The sequence below is a fragment of the Pristiophorus japonicus genome, chromosome 13 (assembly GCF_044704955.1).
Source record: "Pristiophorus japonicus isolate sPriJap1 chromosome 13, sPriJap1.hap1, whole genome shotgun sequence".
NCBI lineage: Eukaryota > Metazoa > Chordata > Chondrichthyes > Pristiophoridae > Pristiophorus > Pristiophorus japonicus.
The window spans coordinates 106959634-106980631 of NC_091989.1; the positions used below are offsets into that span (position 1 = coordinate 106959634).

The window sequence follows — 20998 nt, forward strand, 5'->3', positions numbered from 1 at the left end:
TCCTGGGGTGGGAGTTTAATGAGGCACTAGGGCCGAATTTTGGATCCGGGGCTCTAGCGGAGCGTTGCACTAGGATTGACGACATGATCTCAATGAAATTAGAGGGCGGGACGTTAAGTGTTTGCGCCGCCACAAATCATGAGCCGAATTTGCCAGCCGGGCAATAAATGCCGGATGCCTGTCGTAACGCCTACAAACATCCTTTACCACCTCTCCGGGCGCTAATTGAGGTGCAAGTGAGCCGAAAATCCAGCCCTAAGTGTTTAGCACCTTGGTAAAATGGTAATAGTTTGTCCTACAACATGCATGAGAATTTAAGGAGACATGGCCCTGCTTACGAATAGTGTATTTTGCTGTGAACCACAATTGCAATATATTGTTCATCCCACATTGCATTATAGATAAGAATGGTTGCTCATGTTGGTGTCGCGAATGTGCGGACATGTTGTGTCAATGTGCATCCTCACATTGCATGAAAGAAACCACTGACTAGTCACTGCAGAAGCAGGCAGTTTCATTTGTGGTATTTAATTGTAACACACGCCCAGCATGAACCAATTTAAAAAAGAACATCAGAAAATCTAAATACACAAAAAAGTTATTTGAAAAACAAAACCATACTTCTAACATTTGTTTCCAAATTGCATGATTTCTAGGAACGTTGAGTGACAGTGATTAACGCAGCGTAGCAATATTTGGATACCATTAATGTGGTGGGTGAACTAGACACGAGGTGCAGGAACCGGTATCAGACAGCAAAAGAGCTCAGAGGTAATGCTCCCAGATTTAGTTATTTGAATTTGTTTTGTAAATACCCGCAACACAAATCTAACATGTGTGATCTCCTGGCTGTGCAATGTACAATACAGACCATTAGCTGCGCAAATCACATTGTAATACCCTGGTGAAGTCACAGTTGGATACCTTCCTCAATACAAGTTAGCACCAAATTGAAAAGGTACCTTGAAATCACCACATCATCATGAACTGATGACAGGGCTATGCTACAGTGAAATAATTCTAATTGAGCATCACAGAATTGCGATTCTGAAAGTTTTGAATTTTGGGGCAGCTTTTGCACCCTGTAACAGTTAGGTTAGAATGAAGAGCACGACTAAGAAAGATTGTTAGATGCTCCCAGTTTTGATAAATGCTTAATATAAAGACAAATGCTGTGTGAGATGTAGACCCAGTGTCTTGTCTGAGAGACTAGTGGGGATTCCTGATCAGAATTGCCACCCATTTTGTCTTGGATCAGACAATCCAGTTTTTGAGTGGACTGTCTGGGCAATTCTAAAATGTTATCTGGATACGAAAAGGCTGCTACTTCAATTTAACCCTGCCTTTTAATCTTCTTTTGTGGAACTGTGGTATCTGTAATCCTGGGACTATCGTGGCATCTGGTTGTCATTCAGGAGATAGTGAAGTTCCTTTTGATCTCCCTACACCCTATGGTGGTGCTACATGTGACTGGCTGCCCCAGAATTGAAATGTGTGAGCTTTTATGAGATTACAAATGCATTACAGATAAGGAAGGCCATTTGCTACATCAAGCTCATCCATCCAGAAAAACCTACAGCCCCCAATCACAGCTTCCAACTATCTCCCAATGATTCCAACATTTTGCCTGCCATGCCTGGAAGTCCATTCCAAGTATCGATTATTCTAAAGAAGAACTTCCAGACATTAGTCCTAAATTTACCTTTCGCCAGATTGAACCTGTGTTCCCTTTTCGTATTGTCAGTTTAACTTGAAGTGAGGTTTTAAAGTTTACCTTTTTATTCTGTTTATCATTTTATACTCTCCACGAAGCTCACTTCTGAGTCATCTCCTGACAAGGCTGAAGAAGTCAAGTTTCTTGAGGCTTCCCTTATAACTCTGTTCTCTGGCATTAGAGATCAAGCTCGTGGCTCTTCTCTGCACTGCCCGTGGGGTTTGAATGTCTCCTTGACATTGGGGTAAAGTACAGGTTTAAACATTACTTTTTCTGACTTATACGCTGACTTTGGGATTTATAGCTCAGCATTCTATTTGCTTTGCAATGACTGGACTTGTTATGTTCTGTATCTACGAACAACCCGAGGTCTCTTTCAAATTTACCCGGGTATTTCAACACATTCTAGTACATCAGTGTATAGTGTATCACCCATTTTTCCATCCAATGTGCAATACTTTACTACACTTATCTGCTTAGAGTTTTAGCCAAGACTGTCCTGGCCACTTACAAATTGTATCTAGCTCATTTTGTAGTTCCTTAGCTGCCTCACCACACTTGATTGCATTGCCCGATTTAACATATTTTGCAAATTTGACAAATTAGCTTTTAGATTTTGAATCAAGATGCTGTGGTGTATTAGAGACAGAAGGGATTCCAATACTGATCCTATGTGGCCATACCACACAGTAATTCTTCTCCCAACCCTAAACCCAACACCAATCCCCTAACAGTGCCCACTGCTTCTTACCCATCAACACATTTCTTAACTATTTCCAGGTTTTACATTGAACTTACACCAGTTTGGAGTAGTTTTTTGTGCAGCACTTTGTCAAAGGCTTTCTGGAAATCTTGGTACACAACAACTATCATTTACATTTCTATAACACTCCTAAAGAACAGGAAGATGTCCCAAAGTAATATTGGATATAAAAATAATGAATAGTGAGAAGAAGGAAAAACAACAAGTTTTGGGGGGAAATCACATGTTCAAAGAGAAGAATGTTCGAAGCTTTTGAAAGGCAAGAAGGGATGTGGCAAGAAAGCAAGAAGGGAGTTTAGCAGCTGAAAGTGTAGCCACCAATGATGTACTAGAATGCCCAGGGAACTAGGAATAGCCCAGTGTCAGGGAAGTGAATAATGTGCTTGTGGATGAATGAATCAAGGACATTTGGGATGAGGGTATGAATTTGAATGCAAGGATTAGAATCTTGATGTAAATTTTCTTAGGGAATGGCAAGCCACTGGGGCTTGGAAAAGACTGGGGTGATGGGAATGCAGAACACTTGTATGGGGGAGAATGTAAGCCATAAAGTTCTGAATGAGTTGTACTTTGTAGAAGGTGGAAACAAGGATGCTGGCTAGAAGAGTACCACAGAGGATACAGTCATGGACTAGGGCTTCAGGAGAGGTCCGGAGAGGTAGGACAGAGGTGGGCAATGTTGCAGATGTGGACGTGGTCTGGCCTTAGTAATGAAACAGAAGTGGGAGAAGTTGTTCAATTGGGCAATGAGGAATATACTAAAGTTCTACCTGGCCTAACTTAGCCTGAAGTGCAACCAGAGAGGCTGATGGAGGTACTTATAGCCACTGAAGAGGAAGTTTTCAGTTTTGTTGAAAAAAAAAGTGGAGGAAATTTTGGGTTATCCAGATCTTAATGTTGCTCAGGTAGTTGGGAAGTGTATCAACAGCTTTTGGAGAGATGAAGAGGTGGAGTTCAATGTTGTTGGTGTACATGTGGAACCTGACCCCTATGCTTTTGCATAATATCATTGAGGGATTGTGTATAAATGATGAAGATACAACACATCATAAGACTTTCTACAGTTCCTAAAAAAATCAAGATGGAGGTTGATCATTGCTGAATTTTATGGCAGCCTTGATGACCTCTTTGAAGCATGTGTTGAAAGAAAGGCTGCAAATGCGAATTCTGTCAAAGTCGAGTTTTGAACTTGGCAAAAAGTGACAACCCTATTCTTGCTGCATCCACTGTACTTTTTTTTATATCAAAGTCAAAACCATCAGACTACAGAATATCCCCATGAGAAATCCATTAACCAATTAATTGATTATCTCCATTCAGTTAGATTTTTGCTTCCAATATGGAGGCAGGTCTATGATGTTAACAGCGTCACTGTGCTAACAAGGACATCTCCACTATTTATATACAATATATTCTTCTGAGGAAAAAGCAATCAGTATGTAAACTATCCACAAAGGGAATCCCTCCTTTAACAATGACCTCTATCCAGTTAGGACTCTGCCTCTAGCTTGATGAGAGGGACCGGCAGTCAGCAGGCTTCAGCTTCCAGCATGCAGCCCAGAGTTAGGCTACAGTCAGGGAGGCCCCTCTTTTAGCTTGTGGAGGTCTGCCAGAACTCCTGTTAACCTATTGCTGTGATGCTTTATGGCAGCAACAACCCAATCTGTAGGAAAGGCACGAATGCAAAGCTTTAAGAAAGAAATCAACAATCAATGAACAAAGTTCTTTGGTCCTGTACTAAAATCTGGTGAAACGGAATGATTTCCTTTCAGTAGAACAGGTCTAACCACAACAGAATCATAGTGTTGATAAGGACATCTCAGAGTCAGCTAGCTCCCAGAGTTACAGGAGAGCAAATGACAATCTCCTAGTGCCTTCAGTAAGTTACAGTAATTATATCTCAATGATACAATGGAATAGCAGCTATCTCCCAATGATACAGTGATTTTATTAAAGCTCCCTGGGTGTAATTGGTGTAACTGCAATAATTCTAAGGTATAGAGAAACAAGGCTATCTTTTGTGGCTGCTCCAATGAATGTCCAATTCTTCTATGACTTATTGTGGCTGTGAGCAGTTGTTCTGATTCCATTACATGCTGGTCCTAATGAATATTCAGAAAATCTTCAGCTCGGGAGTGGAAATCTTTCAGTGGACTAAAGGCAGTGCAGTTGGATAGAAATTATTTATGAATTATTCCCAATGAATGATGTGCTCAAACAACATTAATGATTTCAAGTGTTTTTTCATTGTGGTTCATCAGCTCTAGCCAATGAAACACCTTTTGGAAACCCAGAAAGTGGGAATCATTCCTCAGGCCTGGCTTCACTTGGTACCACCCCATTCAGTACAGTGAAGGGGAGGGAGGTACAGAGACACGGAAGCATTCCTTGGAACCACATCACAAATTCTTTCAGCCCGATTACACTGGGACCAACTCAAAATACCCCAAACTCTCTATGTTTCTTACGGTCAATGCCTCACTTAACATTATTGAGCAGGACCGTATAAAGCAAAACAAACAAAATTGAGAAGCACTGTCACCTGGACTCAATGTCTGTGGCCCAATGGTGAGTCACCTAGTAACAGCACCAACGTGAATGTCAAACCCATTCCTGCATGGAGCGTTTACAGTATAGCAGGAGTCTCGGCGTTCCTTTCTTCTGCAGTTGGAGGATGGCATAGATCAATCCCAGAATGCAGAGCAGCAGAATTAGTGGGACTATGACAATTACTATATTCATGGCTCTAGTATAGTCATCCACGGGGATGTTAATATGGATGTCCACCTCTTCTTCCCTTTCTTTATCCTTCTTTTCCTTTGTCCCACCTTCTTCATCGTCATCATCAATATCATTAGTATCATCAAAATCGTCAATATCCAAGTTAGGGTCCTTCTCAGTAAGATCAGGTTCAACATCCAGACGACATCCCATCCAGTCGCCGAGGATGGATTTTGGATAACCAGGCTCTGTCCTCAGCAGCTGGTTGTTAAACTTCCAGTATTTGGTACCTTTGTAAAAATGTGTGTAAGCTGCCAATCAAAATAGAATTAGTTTAGAGATGGCTTCTCGACAGATTTGAATATTAGACAACAGTAGTCAGAAATGCTGTACAATTAATTCCTTCAGCATTTTTATTGGACAGAATGAATTTTTCCATTGACCTAAATGTGAAACTGGGAATCAGCTGGTCCCTGAAACATAGTGTGTTCACTGCAGAAGAGGAGCTCTGTGTGTATTGGGCATGGATTTGAAACATAACTGTTATTGTAATGCAGTAATTATGTGACAATTTTTATTGTAGTGACACTGTAGTAGCATGTCATGCTATTGTTGCAACATCATCACACTCTCGTCTTTAAAATATGACGCCTTCATGCTTACATCATACAATGACATCTCAATTACTTGAAGTTAAATTAAGCTTATTTTCATTTAACAAACAGAAGCAGGTTCCCGCATTCAACATGCTCATCAGTTTCCGCCAAACCTGGATCGCTATTTTGTCTTAATATCCTATATGAACCCTTACTTACCTCCATCATCAGTGAGGAAGGCCCCCTTTGGTGAGGGTGGGATTCCTTTCCAAACGCTGATAGGCTTTGGATAGCCACTATCTACTGCTCGCCTCTCCTCACTGAAGCGCCAATAGCTGAAATCATCAGAAAGTCTGTTCAGTACTCAGTGTTATTGCAGCATCTTAGGAAGTGCTTTGAAACCAGCACACCCAACCTCACACTATTCTCTATACAGGGGGAATCAAGTCAGGGTAGGCAAATCAATATCAAACACCACTCAAGGGGAATGGAGGCAGGTCAGATAAATCAATACAAACCAGCATCAAACAAGCCAAATGAAATATGAGTAGATAGATCTATACAAAGCACTACTTGAAGTTCAGTGGGCAGGGGCAGGTAACTGAATACCTCTCGGTACATAAGATGCATAGGGCAGACTCTCTATCTGTGTTCTGTGAGCTTACCCTCAGTTTCAGGTCACAGTTACAGCTTAAGCATGGTTTCAGCGAGAACTGAAGATTGTTGTAGTCATGTATTTCTGATTCTGAGGCCACGTCTCGCCTCCACGATCCCAGCTGAATTATCAGAGGATCGCGACAGAGAATAAGGGAAGGTTCAGGTGGTGAGTCATACTGCCACACTCACCACTCTTACCAGGCGTCCCTTGCCCCACCCCCACCCGACCCCCTGCTGGCACCGCTGCTGGCTGCTTCTTCATTGCCCGTCGCATGCAAGGGAGGGGGGAGGAGGGCGGATCCCAGGTCCCCACAAGATTCCCCTCTGTCCACCACACTTATCATCCCTTCCCAGGCTGCTACACACAAGGTGACTCCGGCTCCAGGAAGCAGTGGTAAAGGCCCCAGGTTCCTCCAATGGTCCCTCGCCATCTCTTCTAGTGCTGAACCGGCATCTCCACTGTCGGACCATTGGAATTTTCCACCCTCAGGCTCTCCCTTGTTTTTATTGCATGATACCATGGATCTTTCTGTAGTATCTAACTTGAATAAGTACCATCTGTTGAGAACTCCATCTAGCGATGTCCATCAAACACAGAGATCCATTTTACACTGGCTGCAGATTTTCAAGGGACATGGGTAAAGATGCCCTCTGGTCCAGTACCGAGCCATACAGATCAGGAAGGGTACAGGTTTTACCTCTGGTACACAGATTCCAAATCGGTAAGAAACTAAAACCTAAGCTGTCCCACAATACTTAAAGATGGCAACATAACTCAAAGCAGACCTGTCCCCTCTGAAGAAGTATGTCTGACCAGTGATTTCCCACCAGATGGCTGCATCAATCCTGTCATGAGGCATTCCAGCACCAAGCGCCATCAGGTGACGAGGGTACCCTGGCTCCAACATCGCTTCATGGAACAGCCAGAATTTATCACCTGGAAATAAAGAAAGAATTCGATTCACCTTTGAACCTAAATCAAATTCTAGTGACCTTTGAAACCTGAAGATATTGCTCTTTGTTTCTTTCGGTACAAAGAATTTATTCTTAAGTTCAGAAAATCAATTCCACTGTGGGGAGATTTTGTGTCCTGAATATTCTGTGTGCCAGATTTTCACCCTGTTTGTGCAAGATGCACACCTGTGGCAAGATAGGCAGAGTGTGCTCCAGACCAAAACCCCAGCACGGGGAATTGCCTTTGGGCTTTTCCTGCTCCACAATCATAACATTGACGGCAATTCTGACTGAGCAGGAGAAACCCTGAGGAAATTCCCTGCACAAGTCTTCCCCGCTTCCAGAAGGATGTTCATGTAACTGGGTTTCTCGGCACTGAGGAGCGTGTAAGGGGCAAAAATGCAACAATTGCAAAGCAACCTGTGGCCCATTTGTTTCTTCTAGCACTTCGGTTTTCATGAACTTTTGTGCAAATTGTTTATTGTTTCCCCAACGCTATTACTGAAACTGACTGGTTTCCCAAAGGGACTCGCGTTTCTGGAGTGTTTGGGAGAAAATGAGGAGCGTGTCAGGCAAGTCATACTGCATGAAAGGTGCTCCATGTTCATCTGGTGACACCTGCACACTTGTAACTGTAGACAGAGGTGAAAGCGCCTTGCATAGCGGATTAACAGAGCCCGGGAAGATTCGAATTTTCCAGTTAGGTTGTGACATCATCATCATAGGCAGTCCCTCAGAATCAAGAAAGACTTGCTTCCACTCCTGAAGTGAGTTCTTTGGTGGCTGAACAGTCCAATACGAGAGCCACAGACTCTGTCACAGGTGGGGCAGACAGTCGGCGAGCGAATTTGCACAGAAGTTCATGGTTTGCCGCACACTCCTTCCGCTGCCTGCATTTGACCTCTTCACGCTCTTGGCGTTGAGACTCGAAGCGCTCAACGCCCTCCCGGATGCACTTTCTCCACTTCGGGCGGTCTTTGGCCAGGGATTCCCAGGTGTCAGTGGTGATGTCACACTTTATCAGGGAGGCTTTGAGAGTGTCCTTGTAACGTTTCCGCTGCCCACCTTTGGCTCGTTTGCCATGAAGGAGCTCCTCATAGAGCACTTGCTTTGGGAGTCTGGTGTCTGGCATGCAAACACTGCGAACAGCAGGCCTGATGGCAGAGATAGACCGAATAACCATTCTGCTGTATGGTTCTTGAGAAGCATGCCATGTTTTCAGGATACTACATGAAGGCATGCCAAGGTGATTATCAGCCAGAAATACCTGACTGGCTGCACTTGCCAAAATGGCAACAACCATATCTACAGTCAGTTCTGCACCAACCTGGTAACAATTCTGGGGATCTGTTTTAGTACAACATACAATCAGAAGTATTACATTCCTGCATCTTAAAGTTTATGGGTAAAACAATTGTTACAGTTTACCCCAGTGTGACTGCTCAGCCAATCAGGTACAGTATTCCACATTTTTCTCATTAATAGCAATGAGAACTCCGTATCTACAAGTTCTCATTGCTATTAGTGAGAATAAAAATCAAACACATTAAACACATATAATAAAAAAAAAACGCACCTCACTTAATTAAAATTAAAGTTAATAAATATCTTTGAGAAAAAAAAATTCACGAGTTTTTAAATTATGGTTAAAAATAAATGTAACGTTTTTAAAAATAATGTAATTTTTAAATTTAATTTTATTATATTTTTGTATGTTTTTAAACTCTTGCGCCTGTAAAAGTAGGCTACGCTCCTGCTTTTATCAGGCGCAATAGTTTTGAGGACATTTGCTGGGCAAGATAAGGGTAAATACCGCAATCTTGCCCTTGCAAATGTCCTCGCTCCCACGATATGGAAGATCTGTCAAGCTCTGGCTTGACAGATTGGAAAAGCCGGTTTTCAGCGCATGTGCATTGTGTGCTGAAAACCGGCTTTTGCGATGCCTTCCTGGGCCCGTAGACACTCAGTACGGACCCGGGAGGCCGGAATTTCCAGGCCATTAACCTGCCGGGTTCTGCAGGCAAATACCTAAAGCAGGCAGCCTTGTGAATTTATGCAAATCAGGGTCCTATTTCATCAGTGGGAACCCAAATACCCAAATGGCTGTTTAAACGGGGCCAGAGTAGGGATTTCCCCACCAGGCTGAAGTACATCGACAGATTGTGGGTAGAATGAAAAAGTCAAAAAATGTCCTTTGTGGGGCCAGGAAAGGCAGGCATACCCTCCCGAAACCCCCTCCCTGCCCGTTACCAGAAAGCTGGCAGGCGGCCAAGGACTAACCCCGCCGGCAGCCGCTCTGCACCTTCTTTCTGCCCATTCCAGACGGGAAGTGGACTGGCAGGATTTAAATAAGACCCGCCGCTTAAAATCGCTGTGGTCACCTGTTGCCTCTGACAGTTTCTTGCCGGAACATTGCTCTGTGTTAAAATCCACCCATGTTGATGCTACTGCTCAAACTTCACGTAAGTAAACCAATTCACATATAGAATGAGTCATCCACGTACGTCAAACAAGGTAACTATTTTCTGCTGAAAAATAATTGACCCCTGCCGAAAACGCGGCGCACCTAATGTGCTTCAACTGTTTTACCGCCGCGATAGAGGTGGTGGCCTCTTGCACAAAATTCCGCTCTTTGGCATTTTTTTGGAGCAGCTCGGAAGTCAGCCATAATGGGGGTGGAAGTGGGTAGTGGGCGGAAGTTCGCACACTAGAGGGGCGGAAGTGGGGGGTGGGCGGAGTTTCCAGCACTGTCAATGTAGCGCTGATGACGTCATCATGCTGGCGCGTCATCACTTAAAGGGAGGAGCCACTGCGATTCTTTAAGTTCAGTCCACTGGGCCACCAGGGAGGGTTTCGGCTGGGCCAGTGGCCTGGCACCCAAGACGGGGTGCCAGGTAGCCTGTTGGCAGCCCGGCCAAACCTGGGGGCATAATTGTCGGGCCGACCTGGCAGTTGGACGACAAAAAAAAAGGATTGCAACCGTGGCAGTGCGCCCTCCCCTTTAATAGCAGCCGCGGCAGTGCGCCCTCCCCTTTAATAGCAGCCGCACCGCCATTTTGCAAACACTGCAAAAAGCTGCCGGTGGCATCGAGCAGCGGGAGGAAGATTTTTATGGCAGAATTTTGCATTCGATGGGGGCGGGGGCACATTGGCGGCGTGCGCTCTGATGACACACTTAGGATGGATTGCCAGCAGCGGACCGGTAAAGGGGGTAAGCGGGTCACGCTGGGATACTGCAGTAGTAGAATTTTCAAAATGGCAGCCAATCCACAAAAAATTGGCAGCCATTCCACTCCGCTGCGTGGCCGCTGATTTCCGGCGGTAACAGGCCTTAAGGGAAGGGGCAATTTCGGCCCCTTACTGTTATGATTCTCTCTATAGTGAATACCATTCCAAACAATGATACTACAACTCCTGTCAGTTGTGAGTGTGTGAGCCTATTCCTTTCTAAGCACTTTGTACCCACACAAACCATATCAGACCGATATATTGGGGATGAAGTGTACCTGTCATGGCTAAATGTCCATTTTGTTTTTAGAGTACAGGATGAGCTAGCACAAAGATCGAATGAAGGTTACAGTATAACTGCTGTCCACTGCCAGATGGGTGACACAAAATGGCTAAATGATTTGAGATAGGTTCAGGACCAGGGCAGATGGAAGCTGGAAGTTCTGCTCTGCAGAACCTCTGTCACTAGAGCAGGACACCGGTAATTTCAGGTCGAAAATATTAATTTTAACATTGAATATTAAAAATGTGGTTGTGGAGAATGGGAACAGATATACAGGCAAAATACTTTGCTGCACAGGCACAGTCTTCCACATGAGCAGTGGGAACTCTTTAAATGACGTGAAAATAAATTGAATCCCATCCAGTCAGTATGTTACTTAAGACTTTCCCAAGCTAAGACGCAATGTACTGTTTGCTGAGCTTATATACAATTTCAAAGTAATATCTCATTATTGCTATTCTTTCAATGAAAACATTTACTATTGATCATTTTCAGTCATAGAGACTTTGCTAAAAGATTACTTCTGGAACTCTGAGACCGACCGCTAAGCCCTGCTCCCTTTCCACAGCTTGCCTCTGTCCAATTTTGGATTTGGCAAAGGGCGACAACCTTATCCACATGCTGTGTGGTTTCACTCACAGTATGTGTGCTTGTAAGGAAATGGAATCTGTAAACAGCCTTCTGGGAGTGCACATGTGATGCAGCCTGCATCACCCACAGCTGCTTTGTGCTTATGTCTGGGCAGTCTGTATGTTTAGTCCTGGCCATCTATGCAAAATGATGGCGTCTCATCCTGCCAGGAAACAATGGTAAATTATTCAACAAACACATATTTTCCTGCATTTTACACCTAAACCTTCTGAAATAGCAGATAAGGACACCTGCCAACCGCCCCCCCCACCCCCCACCAACCTAAGGAACAATCTGTTGTTGGACAAATATAGAAAACAGAAAAAGATTGAAGGTCAAAGGTTACGGTTAGGGCTTTTTAAAAGATTTTTTTATAGTTTGCATTGTCGGGTACTTCCATCACTGTCCTCTCAGCTGCCCTGCAGGGTGCAAGGAGGCAAGGGGATATAAGCATACAGAGGGGAAGTTTAATTCCCTCCTCCAGGCAGTTCAAATGGAGCGGATGAAATACCAACAACAACTTGTAGTTATATAGGAGTGATATCAAGCAAAATTTGAGACCGAGCCACATAAGGAGAAAATAGCCCTGAAATTCCGGCCTCTCCGGGAGGCCCCACAAGTTCCAGGTTTAGACGCATGAAGCGCATGAACCCGACACTTGCGATCTATCACAATGCCTTTTGACAGATCGCACGTATCCCCGGGAGAAGGGCATTCGTGGACGGAGATTTGGGCTATTTGCCCTATTCTTACCCAACAAATGTCCTTCAAACTCTTACGTCCTGCTTTTACCAGTGTAAGAGTTTTAATAGATAGAAAAAATGAATGTTATTACTTACTTTTATAAAGCCTTCGACTGCAATTTTTGGCCCATTAAGATAGGTGACCAAAATTTGGTCAAAGGTTTTAAGGAGCATCTCAAAGGAGGGCAGGGAGCTAGAGAGGCCATTTGGCCCATCGAGTCCGCGCCGGCTCTTTCGAAGAGCAATCCAGTTAGTCCCACTACCCTGCACTTTCCGCATATCCCTGCATTTTTTTCTCCTTCAAGTATTTATCCAATTCCCTTTTGAAAGCCACTATTGAATCTGTGTCCAGCACCCTATCAGGTAGTGAATCCCAAATCCTAACCACTCGTTGCTTCAAAAAGTTTTTCCTCATGTCGCCTCTGGTTCTTTTGCTAATCACCTTAAATCTGTCGCCTTAGAACGTGTCTGATCTTCACCAATCTGGCCCGCAGCAGAACGGTAGGAGTGATGTGGCACTGGCTCAGGAGAAGGATAATGGCGAAAGGGGACATAGAAGTGGGACCTCCACTCAATGCCCTCCCACTTCTCAGCTGTTGCCCATTCCACCCCTCCCCCCAGTTAGTACACGACATGTTATCTCATCTCTCGATGGCTGCTTCTGCTGCTGCACAGGTGAAGGTGGAGCAATTGTTGGCGGGGCTGTCGGAGGCTCCAAAACCCAAAGGTCGTTGGCCAAAAGCATTTCAGCAGTCAGGGCAGGGATCTGAGCAGCCTGACTCTACCTCTGCTGAAGCCACATGTGATGCACCATGTAGAAGCGGTAGGAAGCTTAAGTTGAAGAAATTGTAATTCACCAAGGGTATACACATGGGTGTTTAACAAAATGTTATGTTGTTAAGTTTCCTTTTTTTTTCTAATGTCACATAAAATGTAGTGATGTGCACCACTTTCACATCTTGCCCTTGTTGCTTCCCGAGGGCCAACTCTCCCTCTCACTTGTTTCATGATGACTGTCAGTACATGACGGCTTATGTGCAATGGGTGAAAAGACTGGTTAATGCAAAGGGAGGGATGGGGTGGTTGGTCCTGGTGCTGGGAGCAGATTGCGGGATTTACTTTTTATGTTTGACATTCTGTGAACCTTTGCGATATTAGGGCATCCCTGACTGGAAGCAGCTGGTCTGGTGACAGGTGTCCATCTTCTTCCTCCTGCTCCTCCTCCTCCTCCATGTTCTCCTCATCTGAAGATGCATGATGTGCCCTTTTGTCCTCCTCCACTCCACCCTCCTGCGCCCCTCTCTCCTGTTCACGTGCTGATCCCACCATAGCACATGTCGCTGCCGTGGATAGAGATGGTCTTCCACTTCTGATGTGCCGTCAAGCACATCCAAGGCACCTCCCATCCTGATCTTGTCAATTTGAAATCCTCCAAGGTTGAAAAAAGCTGTACCCACACCAGCACTCCCTGTCAGACAGTTGCCAGAGGGAACTGAAACAGCAGCTGCATTAAGTTAGGTTTTATTCAGCTGGGACGATGACAAGTTTAAATACCATCTGAACTGCTGCTCAACTCGCCTGTTTTCCTTGTCTGTTTCCAGAGCCCTGGGAAACCCATCCTGCTCAAGTAAAATTTGGAACCAAGTTAAAAACAATTTAAAAATATGTCATTAACATCTCCTAAGGACGTTAATTGCACCAATAAGTACCTGCCTGCTTCCAATTAGGAAATCCCCGACTTCAGCGAGTAGGTTTCTCACTGGCATTCAATTCTAATTTTTACCCCACCACCCATTCCGAACCCACTCATTCTTGAGGGTTAACATCCCCCCATCAGGACAAATGGAGGGCCAAAGACAAGGGAGCTGGAAGTTTGAAACTGCATTTGTAAGTAACAAGGGGGATAGGGAATGTGGGTAGTGAGGGATACAAGAAAGTGGTGGGATATAGAGTTATCAGTGATCAAGACCACCCTGCTACATCTCCAGCATAACAAACCTACTCTGTCACACCTCCACAGTAATAAACCTCCAATGCTGCATTTCCAGAGTAATACGCTTGTCTGAAACTCCTTCAGAGTAATAAACCAACCATGTTATACTTCCAAAGTATCACACTCACTCTGTCATTAATCCAGAGTAATAAAGCTACTTTAATTCACCTCCAGAATAATAAACCATTTCTCACCTCTAGTCTAAGAAGCGCAACCAGCCACACTTCCATATATAAACACATCCTGTTTGAATCGTGTTGACCAACTGGATCGAGTTTTTTGATGAGGTAACAGAGAGGGTTGATGAGGGTAATGCAGTTGACGTGGTGAACATGGATTTCTAAAAGGCGTTCGACCAAGTGCCACATAATAGGCTTGCTAGCAAAGTTGAAGCCCATGGAATAAAAGGGACAGTTGCAGCATGGATACGGAATTGGCTCAGTGACAGAAAACAGAGAGTAGTGGTGAACGGTTGTTTTTCGGACTGGAGGAAGATATACAGTGATGTTCCACGGGGTCGGTTCTAGGACCACTGCTTTTCTTGATATATATTAATGATTTGGATGTGGATGTACAGGGCACAATTTCAAAATTTGCAGAAAACACAAAACATGGAAGTATAGTGAACAGTGAGGAGATAGTGATAGACTTCAAGAGGACATAGACAGCCTGGTGGAATGGGCAGACATGTGACAGATGAAATTTAGCACAGAAAAGGGCAAAGTGATACATTTTGGTAGAAAGAATGAGGCTAGGAAATATACCAAACCACCACAGAAGTAAACCCAGCCTGTCAGAACTGCAGAGTAATAAACCCTTCCTGCCACACTCTATTTAGAATAATGCACATACCGGGGCCGATTTTAAAAACGTGTTGCAAAATGGGGGTCGGTGGGCAGAGTGCCCTTCAGTGCCAGTACCTCCTTCATTGGCAGGTGGAAGTCAGTACAGACAGTTGTAGCTAAATCATTGTCAATACAGAGACGGGCACTCAGCCCATAGCTGGTAAAAATTTTTGGCCAGTTCTGTGGCTGATGTTCCATCACATGTTTACACTAGAGACTAGAGGTAGTACCGCCATTGGAGGTGCTACAGAACCACCTGCTTTTATAGGGTGCCCCACCTCCAACAATAGCAGCACCTTGTACTGGTTCAATACTGATGGCTGCAAAACTAGAAGCAGTAACCTCCTAATATATACAGGATATTAGTCTGTACATCAAGCAATGGTGGTCCCACAAAGAATTATACACCTAATGTGTCGGCCAGAAGACTCCCCCTTCCCCAGCAGAAATAGTCAGTCTGAATTGATAAGCGGATCCTGCCCTTACCTTTAAAAAACACAAACTTCCCATCATGCCGTTCATATGCTGCATCAATATTGGCTGGCAGTCCTCTCCAGAAATGGCTGATAGGCATTGGGTAGTTGTCCAGTACTCGGTTATTGCGAACTCTCCAGAACCAGTTTCCCTATTTGGGCAGGAGATCAAGCTCAGGTCACACAGACAGAGAGAATTTTTGGATCTCACAAGCTCAAAATTCCTCATTAATATATAATTTCTAGATTGTTCTTTTTGATCTAGTCTGATTATCAAAACCATCCCTGATTGTAAGGAACAAATGAGCCTAAATGTTATCGTGCCGTTTATGTACAATAGGTCAGTGTGCGATGGTATGACTGTAATCCTGAGGGTCAGTACACTTTGGGTTAGTAATATCATCCTTACTGCTGGATCACTGTTAGTGTTGCAAGACGCTGTGGGCACAGAGCTGGCAATGCCCGTATTGCTGCTCCAGTTGCTGGCACTATTACAGGGCACTGTGGGTTTGGGTAGAAAAACACAACCCCCATCTCCTCTGCTGTAGTTACCGCCTCTCTGGTGCATTGTTAAGGAAAAAAGTTTTGTAAACAATTACTCCGCTCTGTCTTCGCATCACTTATAGGAAACAGTGACAGACAGATCCTGTGGAACACGATTATTGATTTTGCTGCTACCTCCTGCAATAAGGGTAGTGCCAAACTCTCCACTGATAAGACAACGTCAAGTTACTTAACATTCTCAACCTCACGGTCGATCTTAGGTTCTTTACAATATTGCTACACAGGCCGACTGAGGAATACTTGATTGATAATTAAATAGCAGAACCCAGTAACTCAACTTGCAATCCAGCTGTACCTTAAATACAAACATTTCTCCCCGCAACATAGCCATACAATCGAAATTGCCATCACATATATTTGGCCCATATTGAGTGGGTCCATCTGTGGTCCTGGGATTGTCTGGATCAGGGGCCCTGGGAGCTGGTTTTCTCTCGGTCGGTGTTTTGGGGGGCACACGCTCTGGTTTCTTTGGTCTCCGTGGTGTCAAAGTTGGCAGTGAATTTGTGGGTTTGGGTTTGCTGTCTGGTGGACCTAGAGACAAAGCCAGGAACAATCAGAAAAAAGCAGCAGTGAGCACAATACGCACTCCGAGAGAAGAACGGAGGGACGGTATGGACACTTACCCTGAGGGAGAGGTACAAGTACTCAGACTCACACACTTGGGGCGAGGCACACATCTATTATCTGTATGAAATGTAATTGACCTGAAACGTTAACTCTGTTTTTCTCTCCAGACGTTGCCGGGTCTGCTGGGTGTTTCCAGCATTTTCTGTTTTTATGTCAGATTTCCAGCATCGGCAATACTTTGAGTTTGATCGATTATTTGTACCGTATCTCATGGGGGTCACTTTATGACTCAATAAATGCTATGTTGTGGCACTCAGCCATGAAGACCAGCAAAGTCCTAGGTTTAATCACTGCTCTCTACTGAGCTGGCTAATTTCACCTAAGGTGTCTCTGAGAGCACTACATTTGGCCTCCGTGCTTCCAAGCTGGAAGAGGGAAAAACAGAAAATAACCAAGATTCCTGTTTCTGATTGCTAGCTATAGATTCCTGGTGGGAAATTCCATGGTATAAATGTCATGGAGATCAGCCATTTGGAAGAGTCCAGGAGGCTGTTAGTGACCATGTAACCACACCCCAGCATGATCCAAGCTTTCAGGAAAGTAAGTGACACCTCTGACTGAATCAAACATCATCCAATGTCATACCTCAATGAAAGTATAAACCAAGCACAAACTAGAACTGTTTCTATATTATGCCCTGTATTCACCCTTGCTGTCTGCTGCATTAGGAATGTGTCCCATGTCTACAACAACTTTTGTGTAGCTGTCAACACTTCTGTTGGCCTATAATACATTACAACTGGACGTTAGGGTTATCTGTATCTCCCATGGAAACCCTTCAGTACATGAACACAGCTTGGAATTACAAATGAACATCCCTTCAAAATAGAAATATACAGAATCAATAAAGTGATAGCCCTCAAGCTGGCTCACCATAAATCTGCTGGATCCCCTTTAGGTCATCTTCTGGAAGCTCAAACTTCTCTGTATCCATCCACTGGTAAAAGGGGGCCATGATGGCGTTTGGATTGTTGGAATGTTCCAGGCCCAGGGCGTGGCCCAGCTCGTGTACTGCCACCAGGAACAGGTCATTCCCTTTGGACACAAACAACAGATCATAACCAAAGCTAGTTAAACGGTAACCTACTATAGTAATCCCTAAAACCAGAGTAAAATAAGCCTTTCACTTGTCAGATAGATGCACATGGTTGAAGAACAGAAGACACTGGGGGAACCAAAGAGTAATATGGTGTTCGACCAAGCCATGATCATATTGAATGGTGGTGCAGGCTCGAAGGGCCGAATGGCCTACTCCTGCACCTATTTTCTATATTTCTATATTTCTATAGTACAGTACCAATGGTGGCATTGGGATCAGCACAATTTGTACTTCAAAAGCACAGTTAGAGCAATGCACTAATATTACTGGCCTATAAATGCACAACAAAATAAACATAGGACTGATGATTCAGAAAATTGCCAGTCTGCAGCAAGAGAATTGGAGCAACAGTAAATACACTCCAGAAGTCGCTATTTGTCAAAGATAATTAATTTATCTCGCACTCACGAACTTCTTAAAATGAATCTGATCAATGTTGCACATACTGTACAATGCTCTTTGACAAAATCACTCTCCTTTGAAGGGATGAGATCAAAGCAGACGGTGACTGTCATCTGAATGAAAGTGGTTACATATTAAATTAATGTCTGGCAACACAAGATTTCATTTCCTCTGTGCATTAGAGGTAGCGCAGGGACTGATTTTGTGTTAAGGTAATTTATCTTCTATATATAGATATATATTTCTAATGCAGAAATGGATGTTAATGCTTCATCAATTAATGTGGAACATGCAAATTTACTTATGATTTAGTTGTATTTACTCTCAAAGATGAACATGCCACCTCAGCAAGCCATGGCCAAAAGAAAGCTAAAGATATAAAAATAAAATATCACGGATTTTTCGGTCTTTTGTGTTCCGTTTTTCACCCCGGAGCGGCAGGAATGGCGGCGGTGAGGTGTTCTGGGCGGGCGGTCAGCCTCCAGCGGCCCACAGTGATCCCCGGGTCCGGTTTCGCAGCGGTGCGGAGTAGCACCACCCGGAAGAGATGCGCCCAGTGTGCAAAGCCCCTGGTTGCGATACCGACGCGCTTTTTGACTCCGACCTGATCTGTACGCCCTGCAGCATGCCCCGCAATAACCACTTGGGAAAACAGGCGGTCCAACCTATACCGACTGCAGAGAGGTAAGTAATGCCATCCTAAAGTAAGTGTGATTGTTTTTTCTCTTAATTTTTTTTGCGATTTATGTTGTGGTGGCATTGGCAATGTATTGGAAATGGTTTTGTGGGGTTTTATTCAGTTTTTTTTTCTCCCCAGGCGTCTCTCGGAGCGCTCCCGGGTTGGCTTTTTAGCTCGGGATTTTCCCATGCTAACGCCCCAAGAGAGGTGTACAATGCCTTCTTAGCGCTGTGCCCCAAATTCAGGGCACAGCTGCCCAATTTTGATAACCGAGGCACAAACTGTTCCCGGGCGCAAACCTTACTGCCCTGCCGCCATTACCGCCCCGAAATCATCAAAGCCAAAAATCCAGCACACAACTTTCTGCCACAGCTTCAGTATTTTAAAATTAGGTGTCTCCAATCCTGTCACAAGCAATGGAGGTGGTTCGCATTTTGGGAGTCAAGCTTGCTCTGTGATGGAGAGATGAGATGTGGGTTTGCAGCCACGATCCTCCACACGGTGAATTCCTATTCTCAGCTGCACAGATACTCCCAAACTATCTGCCAAACCTGTACATTGTCAGGCATGGGCTGTTCACTAGGATAATGAAAGTGTCTTTAGGTCGGACATCAAGGCCCTTAATGTGCATGAGCAATGCCCCAGCAATGATCCTAGGACTGCAGCCACCAGTGGGCTCCAGCACTGACACGGCCAGTGTACGTGGACCCGGTCTTCCTCGAATGGGGGCTGATTTTTTTTAATTCACCAGCTCCTTGGAGTCCCAAGTGGACCCATCCACCTTGTTGCAATATGTCAAACCAGAGTTGGCAACCCCAGTTAGAGGGTGGTAAGGGATACAAGGAAGTGGTTGGAGATGGCCATGTCCGTGATCAAAACCATGGGAGGAGTGCGGCTACGGGAGATTGCAATGTTGATGGGCTGGCCATGAACACGGATAGGAGAGTTTATACAGAAAGGAAGATTTTGGGAGGGCAGTTAATTCAGACGAGAGCGGGCCAGGGGAGCTGAAATAGAGATTGCAATCACCAAGGGCAATGAGTCGCTCGGTGCAGAGGCTGAGGGAAGAAAGGATGATATAAACCCGAGCAGATACCTGCTCATTCTTTTCATTCACGTCCCAGAGAGAAACAAAACAAATATAATTTCTTACCCTGAAGGTCCATGTTTTCCAGTGTCCATGGCTCATCTAAATCAAAATGCGTGTCGCCACCCATTCCAGGGCCAGGGAAGTAGGCATGAGCCAGGAAGCCACCCTCGCCATCAAATGGGGAACTGTCTCCATGGAAACCCGAAGCAAAGAAGACCATGATGTCTGCGTTCTTCCTGCGGCCATATCGAATATCGTAATAAGGAATCTCCTCAAAGTTTAACGGGGTAGCTTTCTGCCAGACTCCAAAAGCCTTACGAATGGCCTGGAGTGACCTGTATTCCCCCACTTTGGGTGTATAGTTCTGGATGCTGCAAGAAGATATAGTAATGGCACACCTCAGATCTTATCATAAATTTTGGAGATGGTTATTGTACTCATGTCAAACTTTATACTGCGATGCTTCCTATTCAGAGGAAGCACACAAGATTTTAGACAGGGAAAGGGTGAGCATACACACTAGACACACACACACACAGGCACACACACACACATATACACAGACACACACACTTACACAGACACACACAGACATATACACATACACACACAGGCACAGACACATACACACATACACACATACACAGACACATACACACAGACACACAGAATTATAACATTTGATTGAGGTTTGAAGGTTTGGTATGAGTTCCTTACCTGAATGTGATACGATCTCGATTCCACTTTTGTCCTGTGAGGGCATACCGCTTGCGACGCAGATTTGTCTTGATTTCTGTACCAAAATTATCAGGAACGCCACAGCGGGGTTTCTTCATCCACCTGGCAGAGGTTAACAAGCAAAAATCTGAAGTGAACCCTTCATCCTGCTCTCATTATCTACCATGCTGCTTGTTTGCTCAGATCACCCTGACTGCAG

The 20998-nt window shown here is 44.5% G+C and overlaps 1 protein-coding gene across 1 annotated transcript in view; it reads right to left on the minus strand.

Moving 5' to 3' along the window:
- Positions 1–517: 517 nt before the first annotated feature.
- LOC139278740 (matrix metalloproteinase-15-like) overlaps positions 518–20998 on the minus strand; it is a 92825-nt gene continuing 72344 nt past the window's right edge. The window contains exons 3-10 of the mRNA XM_070897832.1: positions 20779–20901; positions 20125–20432; positions 17665–17826; positions 16460–16695; positions 15614–15752; positions 7238–7388; positions 6014–6129; positions 518–5509 (exon numbers count right to left, since the gene is read on the minus strand). Coding sequence (XP_070753933.1) covers positions 5079–5509; positions 6014–6129; positions 7238–7388; positions 15614–15752; positions 16460–16695; positions 17665–17826; positions 20125–20432; positions 20779–20901 — 1666 coding nt within the window. The 3' untranslated portion in view covers positions 518–5078. The remainder of the gene's footprint in view (positions 5510–6013; positions 6130–7237; positions 7389–15613; positions 15753–16459; positions 16696–17664; positions 17827–20124; positions 20433–20778; positions 20902–20998) is intronic.